This window comes from Vigna radiata, chromosome 5, assembly GCF_000741045.1.
Source record: "Vigna radiata var. radiata cultivar VC1973A chromosome 5, Vradiata_ver6, whole genome shotgun sequence".
Lineage (NCBI taxonomy): Eukaryota > Viridiplantae > Streptophyta > Magnoliopsida > Fabales > Fabaceae > Vigna > Vigna radiata.
Genome location: NC_028355.1, coordinates 29711490 through 29723905, shown reverse-complemented (window position 1 = coordinate 29723905; position 12416 = coordinate 29711490). Strand labels below are relative to the sequence as shown.

The 12416-nt window shown below is 32.9% G+C and overlaps 1 protein-coding gene across 1 annotated transcript; it reads right to left on the bottom strand.

Moving 5' to 3' along the window:
- Positions 1-2765: 2765 nt before the first annotated feature.
- On the bottom strand, positions 2766-11224 carry LOC106762298 (ubiquitin carboxyl-terminal hydrolase 15). Its single transcript, XM_014646129.2, has 14 exons — positions 11084-11224; positions 9536-9959; positions 8543-8972; positions 8011-8449; positions 7696-7862; positions 7486-7574; positions 7011-7096; positions 6747-6909; positions 6458-6581; positions 6189-6346; positions 5942-6026; positions 4741-4953; positions 4136-4197; positions 2766-3606 (listed from the first exon to the last, which is right to left on the bottom strand). Exons 2-14 carry the CDS (start codon positions 9820-9822, stop codon positions 2967-2969), a joined length of 2943 nt encoding a protein of 980 aa, XP_014501615.1. The 5' UTR covers positions 9823-9959; positions 11084-11224; the 3' UTR covers positions 2766-2966.
- Positions 11225-12416: the final 1192 nt, after the last annotated feature.

Genomic DNA, 12416 nt, shown 5'->3' with positions numbered 1-12416 from the left:
TAATTTTTTTCAATGAAAGATATTTAACCATGTTTAGAATATTTGTTATAAATGATTTTGAAGTAGTTATACACAATATAATCAAACTTGACACACTTTTATCTGTCTCATTTGAATATAAAAGGAAATAAGATTTGGAAGGTTGTGTTAATGGCTATGATGAGAAATATATATGAGATTATAGGAATATTATTGTTGTTCTTGCTAGAGTTGAAATCACACTCTAAAAACTTCACAATAAGTTTTTTTCTGCACTATTTGCTCTTCACTCCAAAATATTCCTCTTATGTACAAGTTTATATATCGTCCAATCTAAAATGAGATATATCAACAAAAGATACTCTAACGTTCAAATTAAATATATGTGTGAGATAATAATAAATATTGTAATGAATTCGTTAATTTATTTAGAATTTTGTTAATTCGTCTTACGCCTTTACCTTGATTAATTATTTTGATCGTTATTAGCATTGATATATTCTTACTGACATGATTCCACTTTATCTAGTATGAGATGATCTCGATCATATATAATACAACTGTATTTTAAAACAAACAAAAGGATGATGAGAAAATTTTTGGAATGACAATTAAATGCTTAGATATGAATTAGAAATAAAATATTAAAAACAAACTTTACATATTCTCAACATTGTTTAAGTCCAAAATTTTTTTTTGATTTTGTTGACAAAATCTTGAATCTTTTTGCTTCGATTCATAACCAAAGCTAAAAACTCTCATTCTTTACCTTGTCATATCCTAATTGTCTAACTAGTGCCAATTGTTGAAAATAATTATTGTCATATTTCTTCACTGCACTAATAACAAATATTTTATTTTAAAAGAAACATAAAAATCACATCAAGATCGGGATAAAAATACATTGCATAAATAGGCAAAAAATATTTACGATGAAAAAATTAAGTAAATATATGGATGGAAAAAAGTTAAACCAATACAGCATCAGTAAAAAAAATTAAAGTTCAATAACCAATTCCTCAACATTGACATGTTTTCTTTAGAATATGTTACTTCCACTATCAATATTTTACAAGATTTACAACATTTAAATTCGTTTAATTGTAATTCTAAGACAAATTCTAAATTTTTTTTTTATGATTAAAGAAACTTGTTTTTGTGGAGGATTTGAAAATAATCTCTAAATATAATATATTTAATGAGAGGAAAAATTATAATTATAAAGAAGATAATGAATCACTTCAAATTGTAAAGAAGCTTAGAAAAAAATATTAATATTAAATCTTTCAAAAACAAGATATCTAAAAAAGCTATTGAAAAAAATGTGAACTTCTTTATCGAGAATCAACCGGAGAATTAATTGAAATAAAAGGGCGTGGTGAACTTCGAATGTATATAGACAATCTCAATAAATGAATTATTTGAAAATAAGAAAACTAAATAAAGCGACTTAATGCCTTTTACAATGACATATTCCACACTTTTACCAAAAAAAAAAATGGTACCACCCAAAATTTGATCAATTTGATTTTTCTCGCATAAAAGATCATGTCAGGATCTCCGACGTACTAAAACCTATCCGGAATAAATGTACCACAAACACAATAGATTCGATCTAATCTCTCATCAAACCGTTAATCAAATTTAGTTGCTTTCTAAAATAATTTTACTCACGTGTGATTTAATTTTTTAGAATAAGAGTAAGATGACACACGTTACCATTCATTTGTATTGGAATTATTTTATTATCTGTTATTTACTTCATATATTTTTATACTGCTATAAACAATTATATATATCAATTGTACTCTCTCCTTATAATTAAATAAGAAATACAATATTTCATTCTTTTTATTTTCTAACATAGTATCAGAGTCATGGTTAAAGTCTGCCCTAGCGAGTTCTAAATGGGCATTTCTTTTTCTATTCCACCCGTTGTCGGGTCAGTATTGGACCACTCAATTTCTACTATCACGTACAGGATGTCTATACCTCAGCGTGAAGAGAGTGTGTTTTAAGTCGCACATCCACTAGAGATAAGGCCAAATTATAATATATATATATATATATATATATATATATATATATATATATATATATATATATATATAAGTGAGGTGCAAACCTCACCTTACAAGCCGATTTTGTGAGATTGAATTAGATCTAAAAGCCACTTCTAATAATAAGAGTAAAATAATTTTAAAAGAGTGAATTTTTATAGTTTTTTAAAAAGGAAAAAATTAAAAAATAAGAAAGATTAGTGTCAAATGAATGTAAAAAAATTATGTGTATCAAAATATCATTTTTTATTTTTTATTCTAGAATTTACAACACCTATGAGAATTTTTATTCTAAAACTTTTAAAGAGAAGGCGTAAAAACCTCAGTATGCTTCCTGAAAATGTTCCAGAAGGATATCAAAGCAACAAGCTCATTAGCATGCCATGAATTAAAGGTGTAATTTTTTTAGCCTTGGTCAACTCAAAAACCAGTATTTTACAAATAGATATGTAGAAATCTTGTTTGCACAAGTTCCGAAACCTACACCAGTAAGCCACGGTTTGGTGTAATCTATAGTTGAGTGGGTACAAGAATTTCTCGAAAGTGTGAAGCAATTAAAGATGAGTTTTATTGAGTTATATAATAATTGAAGTATTCCCTATATGTTACATACAAATATTATAATGCATCCTAAACGGACATTAACATGCCTAGTGAGCATGGCTCCGGAACCAATTAACATTATTATAAAAAAATTCTCAAATCTCAAAGAAATGGAACAGTGAAAGCACTAGGAAAAGACTTTGGTGGATTAATAGATAAACCAAGGAACGATGCTGTCATCTTTACAATTATCAATAAAAACAAAAATAAAATACATCTGTGCTTAAAAGAACTATATGCCTCAATCAACTAAATATTGAAAACTTTGAGGCACAACACCTACAGCATCTAATAATCAGTTCAATAAGTTAGGATTTCCAAGGACTAAAATTCACACTGACTAGAAGTCCGGGTAGTACCACACACAGGATTACTCCCATAATATACATACATCCCACAATTCCCATTTGGAGGATGTTCGTTTGAAGAAGAATGGCTGACCCTTTTAGACTGATCAATTCTCTGTATTTGTTCAACATTACCCTTTTCAGGGAAGACCCTGGTAACTGGTCTACTATGTGAAAACTTCATATAGGACTTTTCTGGGGTGTAGTTGAAGATAGATGAAATTGGATCCATGTTGCATGAATCACCATAGTCTACAGTGCTGAAGGAGTCCCTGGTGCTCTCAGTTGTGAAAGAAGCTTCATCTGAGCTTGTGAAAAGGGACCAGTCGCTTGATGTGGCGTCTGAAAACTCATGCCTGACGTTTTCAGCGTAAGTCTGTGTCACTGGCAGGGCATTCCTATTGGTGCTCTTTCTAAGGAAGCCATTAGTGGTGTCAACAATGCGAGTCACCATTTCCGGCTTGACATTGGGTGATGGCTCTGGTACAAAAAACTGGCTGCCCTGCCTGCCATGTCCAGGTTTAGGCTTATGCATTTCCATTGGATTGTGCTTTGAAGCATCATAAACTGATTGTGTGGCTTTCCCGGTATGTTCTAATGGAGGACGGGGACAAGACCTACCAACAATTCAACAGTTTTAAAGCCAGAAGAAAGCATGCGTAGAGAGAGACAGACATGCAATGACAGAAAGATGCACAGACATCCACAATGAATGGACAAAGAGCATAATTCATAGTAATACGATCGTATACCAGATTAAGGAAGAATAGGTTAAAAAAACTGCATTCTTATGTGAACTTAAAACAAGTAACATTTATGCAGCAACAGAATGCTAGAATATGATCAATCTAATTAACTTTCAAGCCCTCTTTTATACTGCAAGTCTGGCTCTATTAGATAACAATGCAAAGCAAATGGAGGAAATAAGATTAAATAATAAGATCCAAAATTAAACCCACCTAGATACTTTCATCTTTAGCTTGAATTGACATTTTTAATTTTTCTTTTTATTGACAAAGGAGGGAATTTGCTCAAAAGGTAACACTTGTAAATACAACAATGAACCAAATTTATTAGAATGAGTATATTAAATGCCAAAGTACTCAGATAAAATGACAATAACTGTGCCACCGTCTAAATCTCTACCTCATGTAGAATAAGATATATGCTCCTTCTGACATGACCTGATTAATTAGCACCGGCTGAACCTGTTAAATGCAAAAAGAGAAACACAGAAAACTGAATGAATTACAAACATTTGAGAAGATTATCAGTATGAAACATCATATAATACGACTAAAAATACATATCTGTAGTTTGTTTACTTCCCTAGGTCCGATGGAAATGCAGAACATACTCATTATCATAGCAATACGTCTTTCAATACAATGATACCAATAGTCAAGAAAGAAAGAATTCAACAGAAGAGTCTGATGTTGAAGTTCTGTTTAACTATTATGAGCTAATGTCAAAAGCTCCAATTAGAAGGTCGGACAAAAGGGAGAATTGGTCAGAGATAGTTAGAACAATTACTAATTAAAGGAGGTCAATTAGATAATAGGGGAGGGGTAAAAGGGTAAGAAAAGAGCGTTCAGAATAACAGATTTGTTACAAAAGGAAAACCCTTTGAAATGAGGAAACCCTAGGTAAAAAATGAATGCAGCATTACTATAACTCAGGCTTTTGAGCTAGTTTCCTAGATCATGACAATTACACCCATTAGATTCTCAATAACATAATATATGCAATACCTCAGTGTCATCTATCCTGAACCAATTGCCTTGCAGATCTTTTACATATGAAACATAGTGTCCAGAGAAAGATGCATTTAGTGTGTCCAGGTGCACAACAACAGCATAAAGCATGTAAAGTGGTGGGATATCACCCGTCCCAGTCATGAAAGGAATCATATCCAGCATTTCGGGAAAAGTTATACACTTATTAATTTTGCCATATCTTCCTTCCTGATGATACAGAAACAAGATATTCCAAAGAGTCAGTATATAGAAAGAAACTGAGGCAATTTGAAACATAATCCGGTATCTGAATTATAACATCCAAAAAACAGTAATTATGAAATGAACTACAAATATGTGATAATTTAAGGCTGGTAATTTCAAGGAACTCAACAATTGCTTGCAGATTATTGCTTATGCAACCTCACAAATTGTCGGTGACCAAATTAGTGTGATGTTTTTCATCTTTAGAGTTATTTATAAGTGACATTAACCTAAGATTCTTGAGATAAATCATATTAAGACATTGTACCAAACATAACAACAATTAAATAAGCAAATTTTGAAGACTATATCCATATATAGCATGGGTAGTAATAATGTTAGCCTCTAAAAACTCCAAAAAGACAATTTACAAAGTCCATGAGCTAAGCACCCAGAAATGCCAGCCATAATATACTCCCCAACACTCCTAAAGAAGCCAAAATTCCTAAACACCTTGAAAAATCCAAGCATCCGCCTCCAATTATTTGCACCAAAGAATAGCAAGAACTTCATTCCAACGGATCCTTAACCTCTATTTTTTCATACCCTTTAAAACGTATTGTCAAAAGGGTTGGCTCTTTTCTTCTTCCATACCATTTAAAACTTGTCTTCGAAAGGGTCTGTGGAAATTGGCCAAACCCACCCATTCACAAACAAAAATATGACAATTCCACAAAATAAAATACAAATATATATGTAAACACACACACACACACACACATAAATATATATATATATATATATATATATATATATATATATATGTTAGTAATGCTTTTGCTTTCCAATATGTCAATTCATTGAGTAATCAACATTGATCTAGAAAGCGAATGACTATAACACCAACCAAGCCATAAGTAGCAAAAAGAGAGCGAGACAAACAATAAAGCAAGCTTCCCAAGCAAGCAAAAGAGGAATGGCAATAGAGAACAACCTTAAAAGAGCAATATACCTGAAATCTCTTCAAAACTATAGTCAAGATGTTAGGAGCTTCATGTATGCTGAGTTGCTTTCTAGCTCGAACATATGCTGTGCACCTAATTCAAAATGTACAAAAAAGAGGTGAGAGTTTCTTAAATTGGAAGTGAAATTCTAACAATGCTCTTTCGTTTTCTCACTCTCCTCACATTCTTTAATAATTTATTAACCAACTGAACCACACAATAGTAACAGAACATAAATACGTTAGATAATTATACCTTCCACATCTGTACATATTCTCTCCATCCAAATCTTCAGGGGAAGTAAACTGAGTTAGCGCATCTTCAAGTGACTCAACCCAACCCAAAATCTCCAGCGTCAGGTCCATAATGTTTTCATGCCTTTCCGATTCATGATTACAATTCAAACACTTAACCTGTAGACAATAAATTCGACTAGGCCATCAAACAAATGTAATACTAAGATCACAGCAGACCAAACAGAGGGAACAAAAAAGTAAGAGAAAACGGTATGAAGGGACACAAACCTTGGATTGAAGACGACCACCAAAAGTATGTTGTATGAAAGTGGTTTCTTGTAGTCTAGGATCAACCTTTTTCTCACCACCAAGTCCCTCCAGGCATATAGATTGCATTGATGCAATTAGAAGCCTATATAAGCAATGCATTTAATTTATCATTTACTAAGCATTCAGCATAGAAATAACAAGCCAAATATCAAGGAAATTAGTGTTTGATGGTGTGCATTGAGAGGAAAACATAGTACCTATATTAGTTAATAATTCTAAAAACTTAAGTAAGATAATCTCAAAAGACCTTAAAAATTCATGGGCATCTTCCTGACTTCCTTCCCCCATTTGACAGTTAATGCTCCGCATATGCCAGAGTATCCTACTAGGGGATAGAGGAGCCCCATTTTCTCTTAAAATCATTATGTGTTGCTCTAACTCACACATGAGACACCAATCTTTAGCACAACCTGGCATTCAATGAAAAATAAGACAACATTAAAAAATTGCCTTGAAAGCAAATATAGTCTTGACTTTTGTCTCATTAAAAGATAAGAGAGAATGTAAATACAGGCTTTTGAGTGAGATCTATAAAGCAGATAGACGACTAAAGGCTTCGTAGAAGTTAAGCACTGCAAGACAGCATTCGCATAGCAACTGCAAAATAAAGAGATGAATAAAGTTCAGAATATACCAGAAAAGACCATAGATAGATTTTCCCAAAACTTTAGCTCCAAGTAAATCGGGCCTCATTTTTTGAAATTCAAACAATATGAAAACAAAAGGTAAATTGAGACAGTTCACATACAAAAGTAACCTTGAAACGGGAAGACTTCCCCTCCTTCAAAACTTTTGTTGTAACCACTATAATAATAATAATAGTTATAATAATAGTGAATAATCTAATTGTTGCAAAAGATATAGTACCACTTGAGAAATGACAAAAATTGGAGATCTATCTACTAACTAATCTGTAAGACATTCAACATTTCTTTCTATTTTATCATAAATGACAATTATACTTTAATGTATTGTGCTAGTATTACCTGTTCCCACAATTTAAGAGGCCCCTGGGGCATATGCCAAATATATCACTCTGGAAAATCTTTACAAATTCATCATAAGGAAACAACATCTGGGACATGATCAAGACACCAATTAGTAGTAAGGGCATCATTCTCTAATTTGTGGCCATAGAAAATTGTTTCAAGTAGGACAGAGGGAATTGAAATTTGTAGGCATCTACCAAATCTGACCTTTATCTTCTTCACCTTCTTGAACTTTACATCAATGCCTTCTGTAGAAGCTGGAGGGCAGGGTTTGGTTGATTTCTTCAAGCCCATCATTTTCATAATTCCAGTACCAGCAGCTCCATTGCTAACATTACCATGTAAAGGGATGCTATCACTAATACTAGCAACTTCTGCATGATTAAAATAAATTTTTAATTTTAAAAGAATTCTAGCAACAAAGGACCAATACCTTAAAATAGAATCAATACCGAACTCAAGTTATAAGAAACATTGACGTTAAAACAAGAATTATGGGAAAGAGATATCTTAAACACTAACTTGGTTCATCTGCAGTTTTTCCTTTCTTCTCTATTTCGGAGCAACAAAAATCTGTTGATATCTTTGATGTTGACTTCGGTGATTTAGAAGATTTAGTCTTGGGAGTATGCATTGCTTTTTTAGCTTTCACACTTCCTTTGATTGTCATTTCAGAAGAGCGTTTGTGTTGTGCTGTTTCCTCAGAATGATAATTTCCCCCTTTGACAACATTTGCACCTTTTGCGGCAATATCGGTATGAAATTCATCTATAATGTTGTCACTAATTGGGCGTCCATATTTGTTTCTTGTCACAAATGCATTTCCATATTGATTTTGATGGTTTTCATCCTCATGAATTGTGGTTCTTGATGCATCGAGTTTGTTAATGTAAACTCCAAAACCACTAGAATTGACATTCGAAACTTCTTCCTCCAACACAGAATCATTGCTATTTCTTGACTGCAGTAACATTTAAGCATCATGATAAGAGAATTAGCATTGATTAATTTATAAAATATATGCCAATTGGATATCAAAGTAAAACAAGTAAACCTTCTGTCTCATAAATGCCTCCTTTGATACCACACTTGGGAGAGAACTGGTGGCTTTATAATCAGAAGATTCAATAGAAGATTCATATATAGACCCATTATCTCTTCTCCGTGTTTCTCTGTTGGGTTTATGGGAAGTTCGTTCAAAGGTGGAAGGTTGAAAATTATTAAATAGGGGAAAATCAGCTGTAGCAGGAGCAGCAGTGGCAACCAAAGGGTGAATCAAATTGTCCATAGGTGCACTCTCCCTTAAAGTCTGCTTCAAAGTGGGAGATAACAACTGGTTGTTCAAATTTTCATAAAGATAACTCCCATGACCAAATTCCTCAACTGAAACAGCCATAGGAAATGAGCTTGACTTATGAGGTTCCAGTTGCTGGCATTCCTGCTTGTGAACTAGCCTCCAATGGATTATTTGACAATTTCCAGAGCTGCAAACCACTTACAGCTCAAATTTTGAGAAATAATCTTAAGGTCAAACACAATATTTTCCCCAACATTCATGTCATAGAAGGAAATTAATAAAAGAGCATATAGAAGAGTTGTTTAATATTGATTATAAATATAACCTGTCTCACTTATTCTTCTTCCAAATCTGAACAACAATATTTGGTCATTCCACTTTATTTCCATTAATTAAACCCTAGAAAACTCTTAAGCAAGATCTCATAGAGAGATCAACATAAAGAGTTGTTCAGACAAAGGTTCCCAATTAGCAAACTGCCAATGCCACAACCAATTAAAAAACTAGCACAATTCACTGGCCAATAACTATAGAGAAAACCGGTCAGATATTACCCATCACATAATTAATTGAGCCCAGCCCCTAAGGTACTGTAGTCTTCATTTGGAGTAGTATAAATTTCAATCTAATCAGCAGACATGTATGCTTAATCCCAAGTCAGATATTGTGATAAGAATTCAAACAATGATTCAACAGAAATTAGTGAAGACAAAAAATAGGTCAGCAGCTAAAATAAGTTAAGAGAATTACCAATATCTAACAGATTTGCATTTGGAGCATCGAGTTCTGGCTGGAGCAGAGCACCTAGCACACTCATGATGTTCATTTTTTGAAGCAGAAACTGGAGGAATTACATCAGCCACAGCCATTTCTTCAGCTCTCAGAGCTTCTTCAGCAGCCAAATGGGCAAGCAAATTTATCCTATCTCTCTTCTTAGTAGTTTCACTCCATTTTCCAAGCAAGATGTAAGCCACCAAGGGAAGCACAACCAGGACCAGAAACAGAACGGGTATATCAGATTCTCGCGGTTCGAGCATATCCCCACAAGCATACTCATGTCCAGTTTCCCCCCGAAATCACTAATCAGGATATCATCCTCTAAAAGTCCAAGTAAACGGAATCTGAGTAAACAGCAACTTCAAGTGCAGCATAACACATGTCCCACCATTCAAACCTGACAAGTGTCATCTACTTAAATTTCGTGGTCTGAGGTTTATCAATAACAAATCAAATACTAAATTAATGTTCTAATTTTCAGCACTCTCATAAGGCATTCACTGATTGACTTATAAAATGAACCTTATTCATAGTTTACACCCGCATATCCTTAGACATTATACAACAGCATTCTCTGTACAATATAGTGGAGGAACAGATGCCTCAAGTTTGCAATCATGTTGCCCTTCAGATACAATTGAGAAACCAAGACTTTAGATTAATTATATTAGTTCATTTAATTCCAAAAAAATAAAAATGCATAGTGCCAATCTATCCTTCTTTGAATAACCTAAACACCTATCTTGTATAACACTACAGCATGGTGTAATGTAAGTTAGGCTTGCTCAATCTTTTACAGCAAAGAAACAACCAACTCAAAAGGAGTAGCCAAACTCATCTTAAATATAATGCCATCATACTTTGTTTGGACATTAAATTTCCACATAAAAGAAGAAAAAAATTAATTTCAAGAAATAGAGAGCAATTGCTTTAAAGTTTGGCACGAAAATCAACAGCCATCAACACAGTTATCAGGTTCATCATCCCGTTTAACATAACAATGCAAAAACCAGACCAAATGCACAGACTAGATACCATTTCTCTAACACACACATAGATGTCAACAGTCAAAGAGCAATGATGACACAGAACAAAGGAATGAACATATAAAAAACTCCTCACCTTTGTGTGCCCACTGCCCCAATTTTATATTCAACAAACACCCATTTAGGGAAAAACACCACCAAACAAGTGAACAACCACATTCCACAGTTGTATAGAGAGAATGGGACAAACCCCTCTACCTAAAAAGATGCTTCCACCAAAAGAAACCCCTGAACCACCCTAATTACTTTTTCTTTCTACATAGACAAATTTCAACCTCATAAAACGAAAGAGGAAAAAAATCTCCTGTTCCACATCAACAGCAAAAATAAACCCAAAAATTTCAAGACTTTCAGAAAAAATGAAGCAAAAGCCAGCAAAGAACAGTGTAGTGTTTTTCCAATCTGAAACTCGAGTACATGAAATCAACAACAGCGAGCAATGTCACACAATGTAAGTTGAAAACTTTGGACATACCCTCAACACCGAGAAGAAATCTGAGGAAAACCCACCAGCACTTCACCTCTTTACTCTCTTCACCCTTCAAAAGATTCCTTGATTCCCTCCTCAGCACACCTTCTTCTTCACTTCACAATTTGGCACCCTTACTACCCTTTTCTTTAACATTTTGGGGAACACTATTATGTTCCTGTTCAGCACCAAGCTCCATAAGGATCCGCCACCTGGCAGCATCATACCCCTTCATTGTAACCATGCTCTCCCACCCTCTATCGATGAGTGGGACCCACTCCGATGATGTTCCAATGATTTGTCCGGATGCCACGTGTACGGGTGATGCATTAATATGAGTATAATTGTTGGTCAGAGTGGTCGAATTTTGAATTGTCACAAAAAAAATATTATTTTATTCAACTTTTTTGATCTGAGACATGTGATGTGACAGAGCCGTGACAGTCCTTGCTCCGAATATTACAATGTCAGTGGTAAGAGACTTGGAAATTGCGAAAAAAAATTCTAAGAAATAAACAATAATTTTTACATCATTGTTAAAATTTGTACCTAGGAACATGTGGTTGTAATTATTGTAGCTTCAATGTTTCATCATTTTGATTAAGAGAAAAAAAAAGATCAGATCTAGATCATGTGATTCATTTTGAAAGACCACTGTTGAGTCTTTATTGAATGCTATTTTGGGTAACCTAAGTTGTTGATTAAGAATACTTGTCTTGATTAAATAATCATTTTTTAACTTTCAATTTCATAGTGATTTTCAAAAATTCAACCTGATTTTAAATGTAGTTATTATTTGTTTTTGAGAAAATAAAAAACTATGTGCATATTATGGATATGATGCATGTAAAAGTTTGACAAATGTATAGATCTTATCTAAAGATTTTGAATTTAAATTATTAAAATGCAATGGTGCTAAATTTGATGGAGAACGATTTGTCGTTATTGATATTCAATTGTTCTCAAGCTACGTGTTTAGATAGATTTAACAATTTAATTTAAGTGATATATCTAAAATATTTTAATTAATTAACTATATACCAAAATTACTTTTTGTAATGTAATATATTTCAGTTAATTATTGGCTAGTTGCTCCTTTCAGAAATCATTAGTTCAACTTGGATGGTTTAGAATACAAAATAATTTATTATTTTATATAATTAGGATTTATCTATTAGACATATAAAGAGAATCTATACAAAAGCTATTTTTTTTTATTTTGTCTCGAAACAAATTTAATAGTATAATTCTGAAATAACATTTTATAAAAAAAAAAACTAATTGCTTATACGAGAATACTTCCTAATATATATATAAATCAAAACTATATAATAAATAT

What these genes read in the sequence shown, in the direction of transcription:
- LOC106762298 (XM_014646129.2), bottom strand. Translation starts at nt 9,822, where the DNA reads ATGCTCGAACCGCGAGAATCTGATATACCCGTTCTGTTTCTGGTCCTG. An exon ending in AGGCATTTATGAGACAGAAG is followed by an intron (nt 8,450 to 8,542) that starts GTTTACTTGTTT and finishes ATGTTACTGCAG; the next exon opens with TCAAGAAATAGCAATGATTC. An exon ending in CTCTTAAATTGTGGGAACAG is followed by an intron (nt 7,097 to 7,485) that starts GTAATACTAGCA and finishes TTTATTTTGCAG; the next exon opens with TTGCTATGCGAATGCTGTCT.